Consider the following 27757-nt stretch of genomic DNA (forward strand, 5'->3'; position numbering starts at 1 on the left):
ACAACATCATTACTGGTATAATGCTACATCCTCGGTAACCCAGTGTCAGATATAAACCATTTACTGGTATAATGCTACATCCTCGGTAACCCAGTGATAGAAAATACATCATTTAATGATATAATGCTACATCCTGGGTAACCCAATGTCAAATACAAACCATTTACTGGTATAATGCTACATCCTCGGTAACCCAGTGATCAGAAATAAACCATTTACTGGTATAATGCTACATCCTCGGTAACCCAGTGATAGAAATACATCATTTACTGATATAATGCTACATTCTCAGGTAAACCCAGTGATAGAAATACATCATTTACTGGTATAATGCTACAATCTCGGTAACCCAGTGATCAGAAATACACCATTTACTGATATAATGCTACATTCCTGGGGTAAACTCAATGTCAGTGATATAAACATTTACTGATATAATGCTACATCCTGGGTAACCCAATGTGATAGAAATAAACATCATTTACTGGTATAAATGCTACATCCTGGGTAACCCAATGATAGAAAAACCATTTACTCATTTACTGGTATAATGCTACATTCTCGGTAAACCCAATGTCAGATATAAACCATTTACTGATATAATGCTACATCCTCGGTAACCCAGTGATAGAAATACATTCATTTACTGTATATAATGCTACATCCTGGGTAACCCAATGTCCAGATATAACCCATTTACTGATATAATGCTACATCCTGTCCGGTAACCCAGTGATAGAAATACACGCATTTACTGATATAATGCTACATTCTCTCGGTAACCCAGTAATAGAAATACATCATTTACTGGATATAATGCTACATCCTCGGTAACCCAGTGATAGAAATACACCATTTACTGATATAATGCTACATCCTCGGTAACCCAGTAATAGAAAATACATCATTTACTGATAAAATGCTGCATCCTTGGTAACTCAGGATAGAAATACATCATTACTGATATATAAGCTCCTACCCTGGGTAACCCAAAGTCAGAAATAAACCATTTACTGATATAAATGCTACATTCTCGGTAACCGATTACTAATAAAGGGATACCCCTAGTGTCAACACAATAAATCATTTACTTATATAAATTGACCTAGTGTATTTTTATTTGCGTGGAAGTTGTTGCTAGTCCTAGTTTCCAAGTTTTCGTTAATAAACGTAACTATTAACCAGAAACCCGAGTTCCGGGGTCTAGGTGTCAGATCAGTTTAAGGAAATCTGTGTTTTTGAGATGTGTCGTATCGTTTCTGAAAGCTCAGAGTTAGATTCCTGGATAATATGTGTAATTAAATATCTTCTTAGACTGAGGTAGAAATGCTAATAAACGGAACTCTACTTGTTGACCAGTATTTGTGTTAAACGGAACTCGGGTCTGGTTCCTAGTTCCGTATAAGCTTAAACGGAACTCGGGTCTGGTTCCTTGTTTCATTTAAGTTAAACGGAACTCGGATCTGGTTCCTAGTTCCATTTAAGTTAAACAGAACTCGGGTCTGGTTCCTAGTTCCGTCTAATAAACGGAACTAGGAACTAGGAACTCGCAACCAACTTCAGCCCTGCGTATTTATCTCTATATACTGGGTTATCTAGTGCAATACGCTCATGTCCCCTGAGACTATATTACATGGTTACCCATACAATACACCCATGTCCCCTGAGACTATATTACATGGTTACCCATGCAATACAGGCATGTCCCCTCAGGCTATATTACATGGTTACCCATACAATACAGCCTCGGTACGTCACGGCATCAACAAAATTACTATCTTATTGTTAACTTTTCAACATTATTTTCAGAAATTATGCTGATTGCACTATAAAAATTAAGACAAATTATTTATCAAAATGGCAGGCTTTCATAATTGTGAGATTGTAATAAAACATCGAGGTACAATGTGAGAAAAATACTCTTTCACATGTGGATATGAAGGATAGCGATATTCCACCCTCGGGATCACAAAAGACTGTAAAACCCTCGGCAAGCCTTGGGATTTATTACATTTTGCGAACCTCGGATAGAATATCCCTATCCTTCATTTCCCTGCATGAACAAGTACTATCGCCTGCCATACACAACAGTATGGGGAGTTTGTAAATAGCAAGTGTAAGCAGTACAAGGGCCCTGGGGATATTCGTAAGTATGGGGTGGTAGTTCAATAGCGAAAAATAAAGAATTGTTGGACTTGTTCATTAAATCTCATGAATTTATTTAACAACATATAGAGGCTAATACACTTGGCAATGGAAAGAATCCACTATGTCATAGTGATGTGAAGTTTTCTACATGTCCAGTCCCCTAAATGAGATTACGTATATAATATCGTAATATGTCACGGGATAACTATTTTGTTCACTATACTGTCGGTACGAGACGCTAACTACAAATGATGGACGTTTGCGCATTGTGATTTCTAAACAAGAGAAATACTAAAGACACAAGATAATACATGCTTTTCATGTAGTCATTAATAACGCCACAAAGGATGGGGAAGAAACCTTTATGAAGTACAAGTTTAATCAAATACATGATGTTAGTTAAATATTAATAGAATTGCATGGTACATGTTAAATAATTGTTTGGAATTTTCTCAGTTTTCCGTGTGCTGGACTTGTTCCAACAGAAGAAATGCAGAGTAAAAAAATGCATCATTCACTGTTATAAATCTTCATCCTCGGCAACCCAGTGTTAGATTATCAGAGATACTGATGTAATGTTACGTAATAGCGTATTTATCTCATAACTACGAGTGTACTACTGGGTTATCTAATACAATACACTCATGTCCCCTCGAGACTATATTACATGGCTACCCAAACAATACACTCATGTCCCCTGAGGCTATATTACATGGCTATCCATACAATACGCTCATGTCCCCTGAGGCTATATTACATGGCTACCCATACAATACGCTCATGTTCCCCTGAGGCTATACTATGTGTCCCCTGAGCGATAATACATGGCTACCCCATACAATACACTCATGTCCCCTGAGGCTATATTACATGGCTACCCATACAATACACTCATGTCCCCTGAGGCTATATTTACATGGCTACCCATACAATACACTCATGTCCCCTGAGGCTATATTACATGGCTACCCATACAATACACTCATGTCCCCTGAGGCTATATTAACATGGCTATCCATACAATACACTCATGTCCCCTGAGGCTATATTACATGGCTACCCATACAATACACTCATGTCCCCTGAGGCTATATTACATGGCTACCCATACAATACACTTCATGTCCCCTGAGGCTATATTACATGGCTACCCATACAATACACTCATGTCCCCTGAGGCTATTTACATGGCTACCCATACAATACGCTCATCCCCTGAGGCTATATTACATACAATACACTCATGTCCCCTGAGGCTATATTACATGGCTACCCATACAATACACTCATGTCCCCTGAGGCTATATTACATGGCTACCCATACAATACACTCATGTCCCCTGAGACTATATTACATGCTATACCCATACAATACCTCATGTCCCCTGAGGCGATGATTACATGGCTACCCATACAATACACTCATGTCCCCTGAGGCTAATATTACATGGCTACCCATACAATACACTCATGTCCCCTGAGGCTATATTACATGGCTACCCATACAATACACTCATGTCCCCTGAGGCTATATTACATGGCTACCCATACAATACACTCATGTCCCCTGAGGCTATATTACATGGCTACCCATACAATACACTCATGTCCCCTGAGGCTATATTACATGGCTACCATACAATACACTCATGTCCCCTGAGGCTATAATACATGGCTACCCATACAATACACTCATGTCCCCCTGAGGCTATATTACATGGGCTATCCATACAATACACTCATGTCCCCTGAGGCTATATTACATGGCTACCCATACAATACACTCATGTCCCCTGAGGCTATATTACATGGCTACCCATACAATACACTCATGTCCCCTGAGGCTATATTACATGGCTACCCATACAATACACTCATGTCCCCTGAGGCTATATTACATGGCTACCCATACAATAATACACTCATGTCCCCTGAGGCTATATTACATGGCTACCCATACAATACACTCATGTCCCCTGAGGCTATATTACATGGCTACCCATACAATACACTCATGTCCCCTGAGGCTATATTACATGGCTACCCATACAATACACTCATGTCCCCTGAGGCTATATTACATGGCTACCATACAATACACTCATGTCCCCTGAGGCTATATTACATGGCTACCCATACAATACACTCATGTCCCCTGAGGCTATATTACATGGCTACCATACAATACACTCATTCCCCTGACACTCAATCGCTCAGTCCCCTGAGGCTATATTACATGGCTACCCATACAATACACTCATGTCCCCTGAGGCTATATTACATGGCTATCCATACAATACACTCATGTCCCCTGAGGCTATATTACATGGCTACCCATACAATACACTCATGTCCCCTGAGGCTATATTACATGGCTACCCATGTACAATACACTCATGTCACCTGAGGCTATATTACATGGCTACCCATACAATACACTCATGTCCCCTGAGGCTATATTACATGGCTACCCATACAATACACTCATGTCCCCTGAGGCTATATTGCATGGCTACCCATTACAATACGCTCATGTCCCCTGAGGCTATATTACATGGCTACCCATACAATACGCTCCATGTCCCCTGAGGCTATATTACATGGCTACCCATACAATACACTCATGTCCCCTGAGGCTATATTACATGGCTACCCATACAATACGCTCATGTCCCCTGAGGCTATATTACATGCTCCCTACCACATACAATACACTCATGTCCCCTGAGGCTATATTACATGGCTATCCATGCAATACACTCCTGTCCCCTGAGGCTATATTACATGGCTACCCATACAATACACTCATGTCCCCTGAGGCTATATTACATGGCTACCCATAAAATACACTCATGTCCCCTGAGGCTGTATTACATGGCTACCCATACAATACGCTCATGTCCCCTGAGGCTATATTACATGGCTACCCATACAATACACCCATGTCCCCTGAGGCTATATTACATGGCTACCCATACAATACGCTCATGTCCCCTGAGGCTATATTACATGGCTATCCATGCAATACGCTCATGTCCCCTGAGAGGCTATATTACATAGCTACCCATGTAATTAAGCCCCATGACGTCACGTTGTCAACACAGTATTACTATTATATTTTTAAATATTAACATTATTTTCAGAAATTATACTGTTTATAAAGAATAAGACAAAATATTTCTCAAAAAAGCAGGCTTTAATAATTGTGAGATTGTATTAAAACGTCGAGGTATGAGAGAAAATACTCTTAAACAGGTAAATATGAAATATAGGGATATTCTATCCTCGATATCACAAAAGGCTGCAAACCATGCCAAGCCTCGAGGTTTTAGTACATTTTGTGAACCTCGCGCCACGAAGGGAAGGGGGGGGAGAAAACTCAGTTGATTCTAGATAATGACGTACTAGTAATCAAATACATGATGTTGATTAGATATTAATAGTATTGCATAGTACATGTTAAATAAGTGTTTGTAATATTCTTAGTTTTCCGTGTGCTGGACTTGTTCCAACAGAAGAAATGCAGAGCAAATAAATACATCATTCACTGTTATAAGTCTACATCCTCGGTAAACCATTGTTAGAAATAGATTATTTACTGATATTATGTTACGTAATAGTGTATTTATTTCATATCTACTACTTGGTTATCCAATGAGTTACGCTCATGTTCCCTGAGGCTATATTACATGGCTACCCATACAATACACTCATGTCCCCTGAGGCTGGTTTACATGGCTACCCATACAATACACTCATGTCCCCTGAGGCTATATTACATTGCTATCCATACAATACACTCATGTCCCCTGAGGCTATATTACATGGCTACCCATACAATACACTCATGTCCCCTGAGGCTATATTACATGGCTACCCATACAATACACTCATGTCCCCTGAGGCTATATTACATGGCTACCCATACAATACACTCATGTCCCCTGAGGCTATATTACATGGCTACCCATACAATACACTCATGTCCCCTGAGGCTATATTACATGGCTACCCATACAATACGCTCATGTCCCCTGAGGCTATATTACATGGCTACCCATACAATACACTCATGTCCCCTGAGGCTATATTACATGGCTATCCATACAATACGCTCATGTCCCCTGAGGCTATATTACATGGCTACCCATACAATACACTCATGTCCCCTGAGGCTATATTACATGGCTACCCATACAATACACTCATGTCCCCTGAGGCTATATTACATGGCTACCCATACAATACACTCATGTCCCCTGAGGCTATATTACATGGCTACCCATACAATACACTCATGTCCCCTGAGGCTATATTACATGGCTACCCATACAATACACTCATGTCCCCTGAGGCTATATTACATGGCTATCCATACAATACACTCATGTCCCCTGAGGCTATATTACATGGCTACCCATACAATACACTCATGTCCCCTGAGGCTATATTACATGGCTACCCATACAATACACTCATGTCCCCTGAGGCTATATTACATGGCTACCCATACAATACGCTCATGTCCCCTGAGGCTATATTACATGGCTACCCATCCAATACACTCATGTCCCCTGAGGCTATATTACTTGGCTACCCATACAATACGCTCATGTCCCCTGAGGCTATATTACATGGCTACCCATACAATACGCTCATGTCCCCTGAGGCTATATTACATGGCTACCCATCCAATACGCTCATGTCCCCTGAGGCTATATTACATGGCTATCCATACAATACGCTCATGTCCCCTGAGGCTATATTACATGGCTACCCATGTAATAAAACCTCATGACGTCGCGGTGTCAACACAGTATTACTACACAGTATTACTAATTTAATTTTAAATATTAACCTTATTTTCAGAAATTATACTGTTTAAAAAGAATAAGACAATTTATTTCTCAAAATAGTAGGCTTTCATAATAGTGAGATTGTATTAAAATGTCGAGGTATGAGAGAAAATACTCTTTCACAGGTAAATATGAAAGATAGGGATATTCTATCCTCGAGATCACAAAAGGTTGCAAACCATGCCAAGCTTCGAGTTTTTAGTACATTTTGTGAACCTCACGCCTTGAAAGGGGGGGGGGAGAAAACTCAGTTGACTCTAGATAATGACGTAATCAAATACATGATGTTATTTAAATATTAATAGTATTGCATTGTACATGTTAAATAAGTGTTTGTAATATTCTCAGCTTTTCCGTGTGCTAAATTTGTTTCAACAGAGGAAGTGAAGAGCAAGTCTTGACCATGTCTGCACAATACAGATGTAAACAGTGTTTACCTAAACTGGTCATCATAACCTAATTAAGTTGTTGATAAGATTTGTTAAGCTAAGTCTGTCCTGAATTAGACAAAGACAAGTACATTTGTAATGTATTCTAAAGACTGGTGGTGAGTTATATGTTATACCTTCACATTTTTGTAATGCTCACGAGTGAAAAAGGCATATATCGTATATACACAAATCCATATAAACTACGACTCAAAATCTAGGACATTCTTCACATTCAGTCATATGTAAATGACGTCTCGAAATCAGGACATTTTACAATCACTGCCCTTTAGTTTGCGTATTATGTAACATATCACGTGGATATATTCCACTTGAACAAAAAAAAGTACCACTATCAATCTAAAATAGCTGATGTTTCATTTCTCATAGTCAGATAACCTGTACCTATATCTCGACAAGATGGACGTGATGGGATTTGACACCCCCTTGTGGGTTATCCTGGTGCTACTGGCGATTTTTTTCTATACAATGTGAGTAAATTTTCGTGTGCACCTCTATCAAAACGCACGTATACACAAAACAAAACTATATCAAATTATTTACACTTACACAAGATCGTTATCTGAATGCAACTTAATACCGGAATAAAGATACAGGTATAACCTTTGGACTATGGCAATTTACTATAGCCTAACTGAATATTAAATGTTCATGTCTGAATAATTAAGTTATTATTATTGGTATGCGTTTTCAACATGAAAAAATGTATTTACTACATGTTATGTACCTAGCCTAGCCTGTATCGTATTATAACCCGTTTTATTACCAGATGGTTATTTACAAAAAAAAAGTATCATTAAAAACGCTCACAATACTCAACTTTGCCCGATAGCATTATTACTGAGGTTTGAGTGTGACCATGCATGTAGTAACAAGCCAAATGAGTTTGTCTGTTTACATTTATTTGAATAAAAAAACATACATACGTATCCATTAAATAAAGAAATCGTCAGGGTTCGTTAATATGTTCCACGGATAGACGACTGATCAGGTCATTCAGGACTGTTATATTGGCACTGTACCTCCCTGTACTAGTGGACAATCTTGTTCATTGTAAAACGTTATCTCACTAATTACTACCAGGATACCGAACAGCATACCCAACGAGACCGTCAACCATTCTTAACTTAATAATGACTGTTTTAGAGAAGCTAAGAGAAAGGCTGAGAAATGTTTTACAATCATAATATTTAAGGAGCCATAATGAAGTGTGTTCTCTTTAGCAAACGGTATAATCCTACTCATTAACAAAAACTATAAAAGCGGTCCTAATAAAGATACAACCTTACGCTTGGATCTATTAGTACTATGTAAGGCGATCCAGATGAAGAGTGATTAACATATATCCGATATACACTGTATAACATGACCTGTTCGTTGGTACTTATGTTCGTAGAATGAATAACTATGGACATTATAATTATTGTAGTTTGATGAGTCGGGACTTCCTTACATTCAGACGGATGGGCATCCCGGGACCAACACCTTTGCCTATAATTGGCAACTTGTTTGCCATGAGGAAGGTGAGAACGTTTGCTAATAAGCCGTCAACTTCCATACAATAAGTTGTAATGTTTTTGTATCATATAATGCCTAGGGAAATGTATTGATTTTCCTTATTAATTTGACGTTAATTTTCAATTACGTTTCATTTTCGATTAAATGATTCAATTTGATACATTTTCAAATGTCGGTTTTGAAAAATAATATATTAGATAATATTGATTCAATTAATTTTACGCGTTTTGAAATTATAATAAATGCCATTTTCCCTTTGTCTTTTTAGGGTATCCGTGCCTTCCACACAGATGCAATTAAAAAATATGGCAAAGTATGTGGGTATGTGTTACGACCAAGAATAACAGAAATGAGAAACCAGCAGCTAAATTCAAAACATAATTTATTTATATATAAAATATCATACAGAGATGGTTTACAATATCTAAAGTAATTGGTGGTGGTACAAGAATAATACAAGAATTAAAAATGTTACTTATCTGTATGTGAATGTCCTGGTATAATTATTGATCCTTCTAGGTTCCGAATTAACAATAATCACATATCCACGAGGAAAATGAATGTCATCAGATGATTTGTAAAGTTCCAGGCAATATGAATATAATCCACACCATACGTTGTAACAATTCACAGATAAAGTCACAATAGCTCTCCCAATAGAAGCTGATATGGCGCTCTACAATTCTTGATACGTCTAATTACAGGTCTCATTACATTCTGATTAGCCTTGGATAGCTGGAGTGTATATAGCTAAACCCTAATTCAAGAATATTGGAGAACCTTCTACCTCTAGAATATCTAACTTAAAACAGTAAACTTTCTGGAAATAGATCATTCTAGATCCCTACTTATAATCAACATGTTTACAAACATGTATGTTTATACATGATAATATTCTAAAAAGTTCTATAACCCAGATTAATGATATGACCTTAGGACGAATTGATAATATAGCTATAGGAGTTATCTCCCTTATCTAATAACTACATGTATTTAGTGTCATACATAAGACACCCCTCTTTAAAGAAAAGAAAGTTTTATTGAAAAGGAAATTTTCTTGAAATATCAATCAAGTAACATTTAAATTTAAATCCTTGATAAAGCATCAGTCAGAATATTGTCTTTCCCTTTTAAATGTTTGATGTCAAGATTGTACTCTTGCAAAGTCAAACTCCACCTGAGAATTCTTTGTTTTTGTTTTTCATTTTCCCAAGGAATGTCAAAGGGTTGTGATCAGTGAATACCAACACAGGCACAACTATAGTGCAGAGATACACATCAAATTGCTTCAAAGCCAAAATCAATGCTTAACATTCTTTCTCAATGGAGGAATATTTTCTCTGGTGTTTGTCATTTTTTTCGAGAAATAACAAATTGGATGGTCAATTTGTTCAGAAACATCTTGCATCAAAACAGCACCAACACCTACATCGCTGGCGTCAACAAACAGTTTAAACTGTTTATCAAAATCTGGAGCAGTCAGAACTGGCGAATTTGATAGTATGGCTTTCAATTTCTCAAAGGCAGACTTACTTTCGTCTGATCAGACAAATTTGACATATTTCTTTACCAAAGCAGTAAGTGGAGCTGCTATAACAGAGAAATTTTGACAAAATTTTCTGTAATATCCAGCCATACCAAGAAATCTCATCAGCTCTCTTTTGCTTCCAGGAGTTAGAAAATCTATAATTGCTTCTACTTTGGTCTGAACAGGTTTTACCTGTCCCTATCCTACAACATGGCCTAAAAGTTCAACAGTTGCATGACAAAATTCACATTTCAGTAAGTTCACAGACAATTTCATGGTAGTGAGTCTCTCGAAGAATCCGTGTATCTCGCGTAGATGGTCTTCCCACTTGTCCTAGTAGTTGATGACGTTATCAATGTATCCATCGAAGCCTTCAAGGTCTGATATCACGCTGTTAAGAAGACGTTGAAATGTTGTCGGGGCATTCTTCATATCAAACGATACTGGTGCAAACCTTGAGAGGTTACAAATACCGACAATCCATAAGCTCTTTCTGTTAATGGCACCTGCCAGTAACCTTTCAATGGGTCAAACTTGCTGACATACTTGGCTTTGCCAATTTTGTCAATACAAGAGTCAATCCTTGGAATTGGATAAGAGTCTGTTTTACTAAGAGAATTTACTTTTCTGAAGTTAGTACAGAACCGGTATATCTTGTCTAGCTTTGGCACCAGAACACACGGAGAGCTCCATTCACTTTTGCTTGGTTCAATGATATCATTGTTCAACATGTGTTGAATTTCTTTCTTTAAATGTTCTTCTTTCAAAGGATTGGCAAGGTAAGGATTACAGGTGGCGCAACGCCCACATCCACATCGTGATAGATAGTATCTGTTTTGCCTGGTGTATCCGGAAACGAAATCTTTATACTCAAGTATCAGATCTTTCAGTTCATTTCGTTCCTTTTCCGATAGATGACATATATAGTTTCTTGTCCAAGTGTGCGAGCACATCTGAGTTCCGTAACTTAACACCACAATCTAAACCTACATCTTGTACACCACCATCTAAGTCTGATTTACAAATATCAGCTGTACTTTCACTTTGCGATGGTACAGAGACCAAAGTAGCAACAGGTTGCGAGGTCTTGCTCTCTTCTCTATTTACATATTTTTTAAGCATATTAACATGACATAATTGAGTTTTCATGCGCCTCCCTGGATTTTGTACAATGTAGTTAACATCATCGATCTTTTTCTCAATAACATAGGTCCAAAATATGTAGCTTGCAAAGGCTGACCAGGTATTGGTAATAGAGCCAAAATTTTGTCACCTGTATCAAAACTTCTTGAACGGGCATCTTTATCGTACCATGTGGTCATTTTGGTTTGAGTAATGGCCAAATTTTCTTTTTCCAATTCACATGCCTTTTTCAATCTTTGCTTAAAGTTAGACACATACTCTAAGAAATTCACTTTAAAATCTTCGTCCGAAATTTTGTCTTTCAAAGTTTTCAAAGGATCATGTACAGTTTGTCCAAACACAAGCTCAAATATATTGAAGCCAAGAGACTCTTGGACAGATTCTCTAACGCCAAACAACAACATGTGTATACCTTCGTCCCAATCTCTTTTGTTTTCAAAACAATAAAGTCTCATTATATTCTTCAATGTCTGATGAAAACGTTCTAAAACACTCTGAGACTATGGATGATAGGCACTGGACTTATAATGCTTGCTCTGGAGCTGGTACATGACTTGTTTAAAATACCAGACATGAAATTAGAACCTTGGTCCGATTGGACAGCTTTTTGAAGACCAACCAGGGTAAAGAATTTAACCCAAGCCTTGACTATGTTAGGGGCCTTAATATCACTGGGGGCACTTGCGCATCAACACACCTGACCTACGGAAGTAACAAAGCGGGACTTTTCAGCCTCTTCCTCACTCAAAGCCCTATTACACAATAAGGAGATTTCATGATCTTTTTCCTGATCAACTATAAGCTCCTCTCTAGATAAAGATGATTTACTCATCATGTCAGAGCAAGACGTATCATTGTTAGGAACACCTCTATCATTATAGAGGTCTACAGGATTACTCAAAAGATCACACTTGCCCCCGACATCCTGTATATCATGAACCAAGAAAATGTCATCTAACCCTGGACTATAATGATCCTCAACTACTGCAACATCAGAAACCTTTTTACTCATTGAACGAGAAGCAGCACAAGAGAAAATACCATATTCCTGTTGAATAAGGATACTGAACACTAAGGGATCTACCCAAACTTTCTCTCCAGCCAAGTCATTACCTAAAATGAGCGACACGCCGTCTATGGAAAGTTCCGGTCTTACACCAATGGTAACAGGCCCAGATACCAAGTCTGACTTAAAATAAACACAATGAAGATGAACATTAACAAAACCTAACTCTACACCTTGAAGCAAAACACTACTACCACATGAGGTCTCCTCAGACAAAGGCATTACGCCATCTAATATTAAAGAATGAGAAGCCCCAGTATCTCGCAAAATCTTCACAGGTTTCAAGTTGGTGATATCACTAGTAAGTAAAACAAAACTTTCAAAAATGAAGAGAGAGTACTTCTCCAAGACACTATTAGACTCTGAGCTCTTAATCTCAACATTTGGACACTTTAGAATCTTCCACAATATCACTTACTTTCTGACTAGGCTTTGACATAGCTAACACAGAAGGAACTGACTGTTTTCGGCTGTGTTCATTACGCTGGAGAGAATAACACTCAGACACAACATGTCCTACTTTCTTGCAGTGATTACAAACAGGACCAGAATGAGATCTCACACCTGCCCTATGATCTGTTTTAGAATCTGACTTAGTCTTATCACCAAATTTAGGTTTGTCGTTAGAAGGGCCACTCAAGGTTGGGTTCCTAGGCTGACCAAATTTACTAGTAACAGTGGTACTGTTTTTGTCTTGAGAACTGTTTAAGGAAATGAACCTTTGTGGGTGAGAGTGTAATCATCAGCCATTGTAGCTACTTCACTAAGTGTTTCAGCTTTTCTCTCATCTAAATGAGTTTTTATGTTTGTGTGGACACAACGTTTCAACCCCTCTATCAACAATAATTGGCAGTAAGTCTCGGGAACTACATAACTCATAAGCTTTAGAAATAGCTTTCTTGACTACTTTGTAATTTGAAATCTCATCTACAGACAAAGAAGTATAATGTCTCTAGCTTTACCAATCAAGACTCTCAGGCCATTTCATATTCTCAGACAAAGGCACTACGCCATCTAATATTAAAGAATGAGAAGCCCCAGTATCTCGCAAAATCTTCACAGGTTTCAAGTTGGTGATATCACTAGTAAATGAAAAAAAACCTTCAAAAATGAAGGGAGAGTACTTCTCCAAGACACTATCAGACTCTAAGCTCTTAATCGCAACAGACACTTTAGAATCTTCCACAATATCACTTACTTTCTGACTAGACTTTGACATAGCTAACAGAAGGAACTGGCTGTTTACGCCTTTGTTCATTACGCTGGAGAGAATAACACTCAGACACAACATGTCCTACTTTCTTGCAGTGATTACAAACAGGACCAGAAGGAGACCCCACACCTACCCTGTGATCTGTTTTAGAATCTTTTTTAAGCCTCCGGAACTACATGTAACTCATAAGCTTTCTGAATACCTTTCTAGACTACTTTGTAATTTGAAATGTCATCAACAGATAAAGAGGAATAAATGTCTCTAGCTTTACCAATCAAGACACTCTGAAGAAGCATTGTAAGCTTATCTTCAGGCCATTTCATACTGTCAGCTATTTTCTCAAAATGCAGAAAATACTTGTCAACTCCTTTCTCTTGAAAAGGAGGAATTAACCTAATGTTTCTACTAACATCAAAACCTCTGTTTCCTAAACCCCTAAAAGTTTAATAACTTGAACCGTCTTGAGAAGCTAGTTTTAATTCTTTAATTCTAAGTTCTGTTTCAGCTTGAATTTTCTGGGTTTTTTTTTTCTAGTTCTAACCTCTGATCTCTCCCAATCTCTTTTTTTTCTTTTAATTTTCTTTTAATTTCTTTTTCTCTTAACTCTCTTTCTTTATCTATTTTTTTCTCTCAACTCCTATTCTATTTCTCTTTCTCTCATTTCTTTTCCTTTGTCTATTTCAATTGGTCTTAGTTTCATTTCATGTTCAAGTTCCATTTTTCTAATTTGAATTTCTGAACTGACTGTTTCCTCTATACTATCTAATGCACTAGAATTTGTCATTGTCAACAAAATATCTTATAATAACATTCCTAATTTCAGCTTTCCTTAAATGAGTTTTGATAGTTAGGCCTAAACGTTTACCCAATAACAGTAAATCCTTCTAACTAACTTGCAAAAGAACTTCCCGGGATGGCACTTTAACAAACTGTTCTACCAGCATAGTAGTCATGTTTATCTAGCTGTTGGTTTCAAATGTTAACTAAAAGTTTGTACACAATTTTGAAAATTTCTTAATTAATTTTCCAAAGTTAGGTTTCACAAATTAAATATCGATCCCGGACGAGCCCTCAATTCTGTTACGACAAAGAATAACAGAAATGAGAAACCAGCAGCTAAATTCAAAACACAATTTATTATATATACAATATCATACAAAGATGGCATACAATATCTAAAGTAATTGGTGGTGGTAATACGGGAATTCAAAGTATAACTTATTTGTATGCAAATTTCCTGGTATAATTATTGGTCCTTCCAGTTTCGGAATAAACAATAATCACAAATCAACGAGGGAAATGAATGTCATCAGATAATTCGTTAAGTTCCAGGCAATATGAATATAATCCACACCATACGTTGTGAAAATCCATAGATAAAGTCACAATAGCTCTCCCAATAGAAGCTGATATGGCGCTGTACAATTCTTGATACGTCTAAGTACAGGTCTCATTACAGTTCTGATTAGCCTTGGACAGCTAGAGTATATATAGCTAAACCCTAATTTAAGAATATTGGAGAACTTTCTGGAAATAGTTCATTGTATATCCCTACTTGTAATCAACATGTTTACAAATATGTATGTTAATACATGATAATATTCTAGAAAGTTCTATAACCCAGATTAATGATATAACCTTAGGACGAATTGATAATATAGCTATAGGAGTTATCTCCCTTATCTAATAACTACATGTATTTAATATCATACATAACAATATGTTACTTACTTAGTAAAATGTCATTTGTTACTAATTTGGATAATTTATAATAATGTATCCAATACATCAATCAAAATTACATTAACTTAATATGCTAAATAAAGAAAAATATTTCGGTATCGCAGATGGCATGACATAACATAATATAAGATTAATCATAATTTCAATTATTCTAGTAAAGTTAAATGATATCTCTTTTGATTTTGTAGACATTACGAAATGATTTCTTCGACTCTTATCGTAGCTGACAAAGAGATGTTGAGAGAAATCTTGGTGAAACAGTTTAATAACTTCCCGGATAGACTGGTTTGTATAATACACTTCTTTTGGAGTTCCTCTCCATGCAAGAGTAGCAATGAACACGAGATAATCCGATAACAAAGTCTCAATATTTCAATGGTCACTATCTTTGTTGTCATATCGACTCCTTGTATGTCATAGTAAAACCAATCAAAGGTCTTTATCTTCTTCTTTTAAAAGTAATTACGTCAGCCTTTAAAGCCATTCAGTGTACCGTTATTCGATGGTTTGATATGCAATACAGGACCAACATACATGTCTCATCATATGTCTCAAATAGAACTTTCAGTTACCCCAGGGGCGGATATAACGACGGTGATAGTAACCCCTGAACTACGAGAATTATGATTACACTGACAAATGTAACGGTCCATGGTAACAGGTATGCTCTATGGCATATGATGACAGCTTTAATTTTTATCCAAAAAACTATGTTGGGTTTACTTTGATATGCACAAATGTTTTACGTTTTTGTAGATGATTGAAGGCTTCAATGGAGATTTGGATCATAGTCTCGTTAGTACGAAAGGAAACCAATGGAAACACGACAGAAGCATTATTACACCAACGTTCTCATCCAGCAAATTACGAAAGGTAGATATATACCAATATGTACTCTCTCTGGCACCGCTCTCACTTACTATCATTGTGGTGATATATATTGGACTTTACGTACTTAGCATTGGTAAGTCAGACATCCACTATAGACAAATATACAGAAAAGGGTACAACTCCTCCGTGATGTAGGATTGGGTAATTTAGTTCAAAGGTGCTGTCAAATATAACAGGAAATCTCAACAGCGAAGGTTCTACTTAAAAATTATACTGTTAAACTGAACTAGTCTCCTTTTCACATACTTTAAAATTGATAAATAGTTCTTAGTCGGATATGATCGAAAACCTGTATGCACACCAGAATGTCTGTTCACTACACTAAAACACGACAGCCTACAATAACATGCTTTGACATAAACAAACTTGAGGTAAGTATAAGCATCACTATTTATCCATGTAAAGTTAACGACCATTCTGCCTTTAAAGTGAATCTCATTGTCGTAGCAAACGAAACAATCTTTGACTTAATTATCTATGTCTAGACCATCCTTGATGACCCAGTGGTTACTATCACTGTCGTTATATCCACTTCATAGCAAAGTTGAAGGCTCTATGTACAACATATGTGACAGGTAGCTTGGTCTTTTGTGATAGATTAGATGATATTAAGATATGTTGAGCATGCTACATTGTATTATCAAATGTTTCTTCTCCAGCAGTATATTGTTAAAATGTCATTATATTATATATAAAGATGGTGCCACTTGTCCAACAAGCATGCGACCTATTGATGAAGACGACTAAGAAAACAATGAAGAATGGGGAGGATGACCAAGTAGAAATGAAAAGGTAAAAAAAAAATCACCGAAGAGTGCATGGCATTTTAAATTGGTTCATGTATAATACCATTAAGTGATAGTGTATGTTGATAGCGCTGACATAAATTGTCTGTGACTCAATTATTTATTAAACAACACGTGACATTGCATTTTGCATTGTATATGGTACGACATTGAACACGTACACGTGCGTGTATGAGCACGAGACCTGGTTATATACCGCCTGGCGACCAGTTAGTAACATCCATGTATACCATTGACATATGCAAACTATGCAGCATCACTCTTTTGTTTCCTCAAGATATTTTCACATGTATAGGACATTTACAACATCATTTCGGCAATAATAGAGCATGTCATTACGACATTTGAAAAAAATATAAGCTACCTTGAAAATAATGATAACTCCATTCATTGGATCTATCCTCAGCTTTCGACAAGTCTCATTCAAGGTCTCTCGTCCTCTATTAATTAAATTCTAAAGATATTAAAATTCTAATATTATTAGACTGTTTTTACTGAGATTTTAGGTCAATGCTTTTCACTAGAACGGATTCTGTAGCCCATACAAGTTCATGTTTGTTTAATATAAATAACAAATGAAGTTATCGTGATAGAAAAAAATATGGCTTGTTAACGTTATCACATATGTCAACTTTCATTTTTTGCTATGATCCTGATTTTCCATAACCAGTTTTGATGTCCATTCACTACCACCGCTGTGAAAGATTAAATCATGCATTATTGATAAAGTTTAAAGTGAAGATAAGTTAATTATATTAATCTTTTATTGATTCACTGATCTTATATTTTGTAGATTATTTGGAGGTTTTAGTATGGACGTGATCAGTTCCACGGCTTTCGGTATCCATGTGGATTCACAGAATAATCCCGATGACCTCTTCGTAAAACATGCCAAACAAATGTTCAACATCAGTTTTACGTCATCTCCAGTGGTCCTCCTTATTTGTGAGTTTTATTCTGTCGTATCTCATCTCATGTAGTCCTTCTTATTTGTGAGTTTTATTTTATCTTATCTTATCTCCTGTGGTCCTCCTTATTTGTGAGTTTAATTTTGTCGTATATCATCTCCTGTGGCCCTCCTTATTCGTGAGTTTTATTTTATCGTATCTCATCTCCTGTGGCCCTTCTTATTTGTGAGTTTAATTTTGTCGTAACTCATCTTCCGTGACCCTCCTTATATGTGAGTTTTATTTTATCGTATCTCTTCTCCTGTGGTTCTCCTTATTTGTGAGTTTTATTTTATCTTATATTATCTCGTGTAGTCCTTCTTATTTGTGAGGTTTATTTTGTCGTATCTCATCTTCTGAGTCCTCCCTATTTGAATGTTTTATTTTGTCGTATCTCATCTCCTGTGGTCCTTCTTATTTGTGAGTTTTATTTTATCGAGTCTCATCTCCTGTAGTTTTTTATTTGTGAGTTTCATCTTATCGTATCTCATCTCCTGTAGTCTTCCTTATTTGTGAGTTTTATTTTGTCGTATCTCATCTCCTGTGGCCCTCCTTATTTGTGAGTTTTATTTTGTCGTATCTCATCTTCTGTGGTCCACCTTATTTGAGAGTTTTATTTTGTCGTATCTCATCTCCTGTAGTCTCCTTATTTGTGAGTTTCATTTTATCATATCTCATCTCCTGTAGTTCTAATTATTTGTGAGATTATTTTTTCGTATCCCATCTCATCTCATGTCTCCTTATTTGTGAGTTTTATTTTGTCGTATCTCATTCCCTATCCTACTTCTTATTTGTGAGTTTTATTTTATCGTATCTCATCTCCTGTAGTCTCCTTATTTGTGAGTTTCATTTTATCGTATCTCATCTCCTGTAGTCCTAATTATTTGTGAGTTTTATTTTGTCGTATCTCATCTCCTGTGGTCCTCCTTATTTGTGAGATTATTTTTCGTATCTCATCTCATCTCATGTCTCCTTATTTGTGAGTTTTATTTTGTCGTATCTCATTCCCTATCCTACTTCTTATTTGTGAGTTTTATTTTATCGTATCTCATCTCCTGTAGTCTCCTTATTTGTGAGTTTTCATTTTATCGTATCTCATCTCCTGTATCCTCTCTTATTTGTGAGTTTTATTTTGTCGTATCTCATCTCCTGTGGTCCTCTTTATTTGTGAGTTTTATTTTATCGTATCTCATTCTCCTGTGATCTCCTTTATTTGTGAGTTTTATTTTATCGTATCTCATCTCCTGTGTCCTCCTTATTTGTGAGTTTTATTTTATCGTATCCCATCTCCTGTAGTCCTCCTTATTTGTGAGTTTTATTTTTCGTATCTCATCTCCTGTGGCCCTCCTTATTTGTGAGTTTTATTTTATCGTATCTCATCTCCTGTGTCCTCCTTATTTGTGAGTTTTATTTTATCGTATCTCATCTCCTGTGACCCTCCTTATTTGTGAGTTTTATTTTATCGTATCTCATCTCCTGTGGTCCTTCTTATTTGTGAGTTTTATTTTATCGTATCTCATCTCCTGTGGTCTTCTTATTTGTGAGTTTTTTTTTCTTCTCATCTCCTGTATTCTCCTTATTTGTAGATTTTTTATTTTGTCGTATCTCATCTCCTGTGTCTCCTTATTGTGAGTTTATTTTATCGTATCTCATCTCCTGTGTCTCCTTATTTGTGAGTTTTATTTTATCGTATCTCATCTCCTGTAGTCCTCCTTATTTGTGAGTTTTATTTTATCGTATCTCATCTCCTGTAGTCCTCCTTATTTGTGAGTTTTATTTTATCGTATCTCATCTCCTGTAGTCTCCTTATTTGTGAGTTTTATTTTTTTCGTTTTTCATCTCCTGTAGTCCTTCTTATTTGTGAGCTTTATTTTATCTTATCTCATCTCCTGTGGTCCTCCTTATTTGTGAGTTTTATTTTGTCGTATCTCATCTCCGTAGCCTTCTTATTTGTGAGTTTTATTTTATCGTATCTCATCTCCTGTAGCCCTCCTTATTTGTGAGTTTTATTTTGTCGTATCTCATCTCCTGTGGTCCTCCTTATTTGTGAGTTTTATTTTATCGTATCTCATCTCCTGTGTCCTCCTTATTTGTGAGTTTTATTTTATCGTATCTCATCTCCTGTGGTCCTCCTTATTTGTGAGGTTTTATTTTGTCGTATCTCATCTCTGTGGTCCTCCTTATTTGTGAGTTTTATTTTATCGTATCTCATCTCCTGTGGTCCTTCTTATTTGTGAGTTTTATTTTATCGTATCTCATCTCCTGTAGTTTCTTTTTGTGAGTTTTATTTTGTCGTATCTCATCTCCTGTGGTCCTCCTTATTTGTGAGTTTTATTTTGTCGTATCTCATCTCCTGTGGTCCTCCTTATTTGTGAGTTTTATTTTATCGTATCTCATCTCCTGTGGTCCTCTTATTTGAGAGTTTATTTGTCGTATATCTCTTCTCCTGTGGTCCTCTTTTTGTGAGTTTTATTTTATCGTATCTCATCTCCTGTAGTCTCCTTATTTGTGAGTTTTATTTTGTCGTATCTCATCTCCTGTGGTCCTCCTTATTTGTGAGTTTTATTTTGTCGTATCTCATCTCCTGTGGTCCTCCTTATTTGTGAGTTTTATTTTGTCGTATCTCATCTCCTGTGGTCCTCCTTATTTGTGAGTTTTATTTTATCGTATCTCATCTCCTGTGGCCCTCCTTATTTGTGAGTTTTATTTTGTCGTATCTCATCTCCTGTAGTCCTCCTTATTTGTGAGTTTTATTTTGTCGTATCTCATCTCCTGTGTCTCCTTATTTGTGAGTTTTATTTTATCGTATCTCATCTCTGTAGTCCTCCTTATTTGTGAGTTTTTATTTTTCGTATCTCATCTCCTGTGTACTCCTTATTTGTGAGTTTTATTTTGTCGTATCTCATCTCCTGTAGTCTCCTTATTTGTGAGTTTCATTTTATAATATCTCATATCCTGTAGTCCTCCTTAGTTGTGAGTTTTGTTTTGTCGTATCTCATCTCCTGTGGTCCTCCTTATTTGAGAGTTTAATTTGTCGTATCTCTTCTCCTGTGGTGCTTCTTTTTTGTGAGCTTTATTTTATCGTATCTCATCTCCTGTAGTCTCCTTATTTGTGAGTTTTATTTTATCGTATCTCATCTCCTGTGTCCTCCTTATTTGTTAATTTTATTTTGTCGTATCTCATCTCCTGTGGTCCTCCTTATTTGTGAGTTTTATTTTATCGTATCTCATCTCCTGTAGTCCTCCTTATTTGTGAGTTTTATTTTTCGTATCTCATCTCCTGTGGTCCTTCTTATTTGTGAGTTTTATTTTATCGTATCTCAATCTCCTGTAGTCCTCCTTATTTGTGAGTTTTATTTTATCGTATCTCATCTCCTGTAGGCCTTCTTATTTGTGAGTTTTATTTTGTCGTATCTCATCTCCTGTGGTCCTCCTTATTTGTGAGTTTTAATTTTTCGTATCCCATCTCATGTCCTGTCTCCTTATTTGTGAGTTTTATTTTATCGTATCTCATCTCCTGTGGCCCTCCTTATTTGTGAGTTTTATTTTATCGTATCTCATCTCCTGTAGCCCTCCTTATTTGTGAGTTTTATTTTGTCGTATCTCATCTCCTGTGGTCCTTCTTATTTGTGAGTTTTATTTTTATATCGTATCTCATCTCCTGTGGCTTCTTATTTGTGAGTTTTATTTTATCGTATCTCATCTCCTGTAGTCTTCCTTATTTGTGAGTTTTATTTTGTCGTATCTTATCTCCTGTGGTCCTCCTTATTTGTGAGTTTTATTTTGTCGTATCTCATCTCCTGTGGTCCTCCTTATTTGTGAGTTTAATTTTGTCGTATCTCATCTCCTGTGGTCCTTCTTATTTGTGAGTTTTATTTTATCGTATCTCATCTCCTGTAGTCCTCCTTATTTGTGAGTTTTATTTTGTCGTATCTCATCTCCTGTGGTCCTCCTTATTTGTGAGTTTTATTTTGTCGTATCTCATCTCCTGTGGTCCTTCTTATTTGTGAGTTTTATTTTATCGTATCTCATCTCCTGTAGTCTCCTTATTTGTGAGTTTTATTTTATCGTATCTCATCTCCTGTAGTCCTCCTTATTTGTGAGTTTTTATTTTATCGTATATTTGTATATCTCTGTGGTCCTTCTTATTTGTGAGTTTTATTTTATCTTATCTCATCTCCTGTAGTCCTCCTTATTTGTGAGTTTTATTTTATTTATCTCTTATCCTTCTTATTTGTGAGTTTTATTTTTCGTATCTCATCTCCTGTAGTCCTCCTTATTTGTGAGTTTTATTTTATCGTATCTCATCTCCTGTGGCCTCCTTATTTGTGAGTTTTATTTTTGTCGTATCTCATCTCCTGTAGTCCTTCTTATTTGTGAGTTTTATTTGTATCGTATCTCATCTCCTGTAGTCCTCCTTATTTGTGAGTTTTATTTTATCGTATATATCTCATCTCCTGTAGTCCTCCTTATTTGTGAGTTTTATTTTGTCGTATCTCATCTCCTGTGGTCCTCCTTATTTGTGAGTTTTATTTTGTCGTATCTCATCTCCTGTGGCTTTTATTTGTGAGCTTTATTTTATCGTATCTCATCCCTGTAGTCTCCTTATTTGTGAGTTTTATTTTTTCGTATTTCATCTCCTGTAGTCCTCTTATTTGTGAGTTTTTTTTATCTTATCTCATCTCCTGTGGTCCTCCTTATTTGTGAGTTTTATTTTATCGTATCTCATCTCCTGTAGTCCTCCTTATTTGTGAGTTTTATTTTATCGTATCTCATCTCCTGTAGTCCTCCTTATTTGTGAGTTTTATTTTCGTCGTATCTCATCTCCTGTGGTCCTTCTTATTTGTGAGTTTTATTTTCGTATCTCATCTCTGTGGTCTCTTATTTGTAGTTTATTTTATATCTCATTCCTGTAGTCTTTTATTTGTGAGTTTTATTTTATCGTATCTCATCTCTTGTACTTCCTTATTTATGAGTTTTATTTTGTCGTATCTCATCTCCTGTGGTCCTCCTTATTTTGTAGTTTATTATTATCGTCTGTAGTCCCTTATTTGAGTTTATTTTATCCATGTCATCTTGTAGTTTCCTTATTTGTGAGTTTTATTTTATCGTACTCATCTCTTGTACCTCCTTATTTATGAGTTTATTTTATAGTATCTCATCTCTGTGTCTCCTTATTTGTGAGTTTAATTGTTCGGTATCTATGTACTCCATTGTATTGACATTTAGATGTTGGTATATAGACATCCATTATACCTGACAGTGATAGAGATGTTGGTATATAGACATCCATTATACCTGACAGTGATAGAGATGTTGGTATATAGACCTCCATTATACCTGACAGTGATAGAGATGTTGGTATATAGACCTCCATTATACCTGACAGTGATAGAGATGTTGGTATATAGACCTCCATTATACCTGACAGTGATAGAGATGTTGGTATATAGACCTCCATTATACCTGACAGTGATGGAGATGTTGGTATATAGACCTCCATTATACCTGACAGTGATGGAGATGTTGGTATAAAGACCTCCATTATACCTGACAGTGATAGAGATGTTGGTATATAGACCTCCATTATACCTGACAGTGATAGAGATGTTGGTATATAGACCTCCATTATACCTGACAGTGATAGAGATGTTGGTATATAGACCTCCATTATACCTGACAGTGATAGAGATGTTGGTATATAGACCTTCATTATACCTACAGTGATAGAGATGTTGGTATATAAACCTCCATTATACCTGACAGTGATAGAGATGTTGGTATATAGACCTCCATTATACCTGACAGTGATGGAGATGTTGGTATATATAGACCTCCATTATACCTGACAGTGATGGAGATGTTGGTATATATTAACCTCCATTATACCTGACAGTGATAGAGATGTTGGTATATAACCTCCATTATACCTGACAGTGATAGAGATGTTGGTATATAGACCTCCATTATACCTGACAGTGATGGAGATGTTGGTATATAGACCTCCATCATACCTGACAGTGATGGAGATGTTGGTATATAGACCTCCATCATACCTGACAGTGATGGAGATGTTGGTATATTAACCTCCATTATACCTGACAGTGATAGAGATGTTGGTATATTAACCTCCATTATACCTGACAGTGATAGAGATGTTGGTATATTAACCTCCATTATACCTGACAGTGATGGAGATGTTGGTATATAGACCTCCATTATACCTGACAGTGATGGAGATGTTGGTATATAGACCTCCATCATACCTGACAGTGATGGAGATGTTGGTATATAGACCTCCATTATACCTGACAGTGATGGAGATGTTGGTATATAGACCTCCATTATACCTGACAGTGATAGAGATGTTGGTATATTAACCTCCATTATACCTGACAGTGATAGAGATGTTGGTATATTAACCTCCATTATACCTGATAGTGATGGAGATGTTGGTATATTAACCTCCATTATACCTGACAGTGATGGAGATGTTGGTATATAGACCTCCATCATACCTGACAGTGATGGAGATGTTGGTATATAGACCTCCATTATACCTGACAGTGATAGAGATGTTGGTATATTAACCTCCATTATACCTGACAGTGATAGAGATGTTGGTATATAACCTCCATTATACCTGACAGTGATGGAGATGTTGGTATATAGACCTCCATTATACCTGACAGTGATGGAGATGTTGGTATATTAACCTCCATTATACCTGACAGTGATGGAGATGTTGGTATATAGACCTCCATTATACCTGACAGTGATGGAGATGTTGGTATATTAACCTCCATTATACCTGACAGTGATGGAGATGTTGGTATATTAACCTCCATTATACCTGACAGTGATGGAGATGTTGGTATATAGACATCCATTATACCCGACAGTGATGGAGATGTTGGTATATAGACATCCATCATACCTGACAGTGATGGAGATGTTGGTATATAGACCTCCATTATACCTGACAGTGATGGAGATGTTGGTATATAGACATCCATTATACCCGACAGTGATGGAGATGTTGGTATATAGACCTCCATTATACCTGACAGTGATGGAGATGTTGGTATATAGACCTCCATTATACCTGACAGTGATAGAGATGTTGGTATATAGACATCATTATACCCGACAGTGATGGAGATGTTGGTATATATAGACCTCCATTATACCTGACAGTGATGAGATGTTGGTATATAGACATCCATTATACCCGACAGTGATAGAGATGTTGGTATATAGACATCATTATACCTGACAGTGATGGAGATGTTGGTATATAGACATCATTATACCTGACAGTGATGGAGATGTTGGTATATAGACCTCCATTATACCTGACAGTGATGGAGATGTTGGTATATAGACCTCCATTATACCTGACAGTGATGGAGATGTTGGTATATAGACCTCCATTATACCTGACAGTGATGGAGATGTTGGTATATAGACCTCCATTATACCTGACAGTGATGGAGATGTTGGTATATAGACATCCATTATACCTGACAGTGATAGAGATGTTGGTATATAGACCTCCATTATACCTGACAGTGATAGAGATGTTGGTATATAGACATCCATTATACCTGACAGTGATGGAGATGTTGGTATATAGACCTCCATTATACCTGACAGTGATGGAGATGTTGGTATATAGACATCCATTATACCCGACAGTGATGGAGATGTTGGTATATAGACATCCATTATACCTGACAGTGATGGAGATGTTGGTATATAGACATCCATTATACCTGACAGTGATGGAGATGTTGGTATATAGACATCATTATACCTGACAGTGATAGAGATGTTGGTATATAGACCTCCATTATACCTGACAGTGATAGAGATGTTGGTATATAGACCTCCATTATACCTGACAGTGATAGAGATGTTGGTATATAGACATCATTATACCTGACAGTGATAGAGATGTTGGTATATAGACATCCATTATACCTGACAGTGATGGAGATGTTGGTATATAGACCTCCATTATACCTGACAGTGATAGAGATGTTGGTATATAGACCTCCATTATACCTGACAGTGATAGAGATGTTGGTATATAGACATCCATTATACCTGACAGTGATAGAGATGTTGGTATATAGACCTCCATTATACCTGACAGTGATAGAGATGTTGGTATATAGACATCCATTATACCTGACAGTGATAGAGATGTTGGTATATAGACATCCATTATACCTGACAGTGATAGAGATGTTGGTATATAGACCTCCATTATACCTGACAGTGATAGAGATGTTGGTATATAGACCTCCATTATACCTGACAGTGATAGAGATGTTGGTATATAGACCTCCATTATACCTGACAGTGATAGAGATGTTGGTATATAGACATCCATTATACCTGACAGTGATAGAGATGTTGGTATATAGACATCCATTATACCTGACAGTGATAGAGATGTTGGTATATAGACCTCCATTATACCTGACAGTGATAGAGATGTTGGTATATAGACCTCCATTATACCTGACAGTGATAGAGATGTTGGTATATAGACCTCCATTATACCTGACAGTGATAGAGATGTTGGTATATAGACATCCATTATACCTGACAGTGATAGAGATGTTGGTATATAGACATCCATTATACCTGACAGTGATAGAGATGTTGGTATATAGACCTCCATTATACCTGACAGTGATAGAGATGTTGGTATATAGACCTCCATTATACCTGACAGTGATAGAGATGTTGGTATATTAGACCTCCATTATACCTGACAGTGATAGAGATGTTGGTATATAGACATCCATTATACCTGACAGTGATAGAGATGTTGGTATATAGACATCCATTATACCTGACAGTGATAGAGATGTTGGTATATAGACATCCATTATACCTGACAGTGATAGAGATGTTGGTATATAGACCTCCATTATACCTGACAGTGATAGAGATGTTGGTATATAGACATCCATTATACCTGACAGTGATAGAGATGTTGGTATATAGACCTCCATTATACCTGACAGTGATAGAGATGTTGGTATATAGACATCCATTATACCTGACAGTGATAGAGATGTTGGTATATAGACCTCCATTATACCTGACAGTGATAGAGATGTTGGTATATAGACCTCCATTATACCTGACAGTGATAGAGATGTTGGTATATAGACATCCATTATACCTGACAGTGATAGAGATGTTGGTATATAGACCTCCATTATACCATGACAGTGATAGAGATGTTGGTATATAGACCTCCATCATACCTGACAGTGATGGAGATGTTGGTATATAGACCTCCATTATACCTGACAGTGATAGAGATGTTGGTATATAGACATCCATTATACCTGACAGTGATAGAGATGTTGGTATATAGACATCCATTATACCCGACAGTGATAGAGATGTTGGTATATAGACCTCCA

At 36.6% G+C, this 27757-nt stretch overlaps 1 protein-coding gene across 1 annotated transcript in view; it reads left to right on the top strand.

The window, feature by feature from the left end:
- Nucleotides 1–7799: 7799 nt before the first annotated feature.
- Nucleotides 7800–27757, top strand: part of LOC138329066 (cytochrome P450 3A5-like) — a 42386-nt gene continuing 22428 nt past the window's right edge. The window contains exons 1-7 of the mRNA XM_069275791.1: nucleotides 7800–7923; nucleotides 8883–8976; nucleotides 9240–9292; nucleotides 15853–15949; nucleotides 16421–16537; nucleotides 17253–17347; nucleotides 18155–18306. Coding sequence (XP_069131892.1) covers nucleotides 7853–7923; nucleotides 8883–8976; nucleotides 9240–9292; nucleotides 15853–15949; nucleotides 16421–16537; nucleotides 17253–17347; nucleotides 18155–18306 — 679 coding nt within the window. The 5' untranslated portion in view covers nucleotides 7800–7852. The remainder of the gene's footprint in view (nucleotides 7924–8882; nucleotides 8977–9239; nucleotides 9293–15852; nucleotides 15950–16420; nucleotides 16538–17252; nucleotides 17348–18154; nucleotides 18307–27757) is intronic.

The sequence above is a fragment of the Argopecten irradians genome, chromosome 8 (genome assembly GCF_041381155.1).
Source record: "Argopecten irradians isolate NY chromosome 8, Ai_NY, whole genome shotgun sequence".
In the NCBI taxonomy this organism is placed as follows: domain Eukaryota; kingdom Metazoa; phylum Mollusca; class Bivalvia; order Pectinida; family Pectinidae; genus Argopecten; species Argopecten irradians.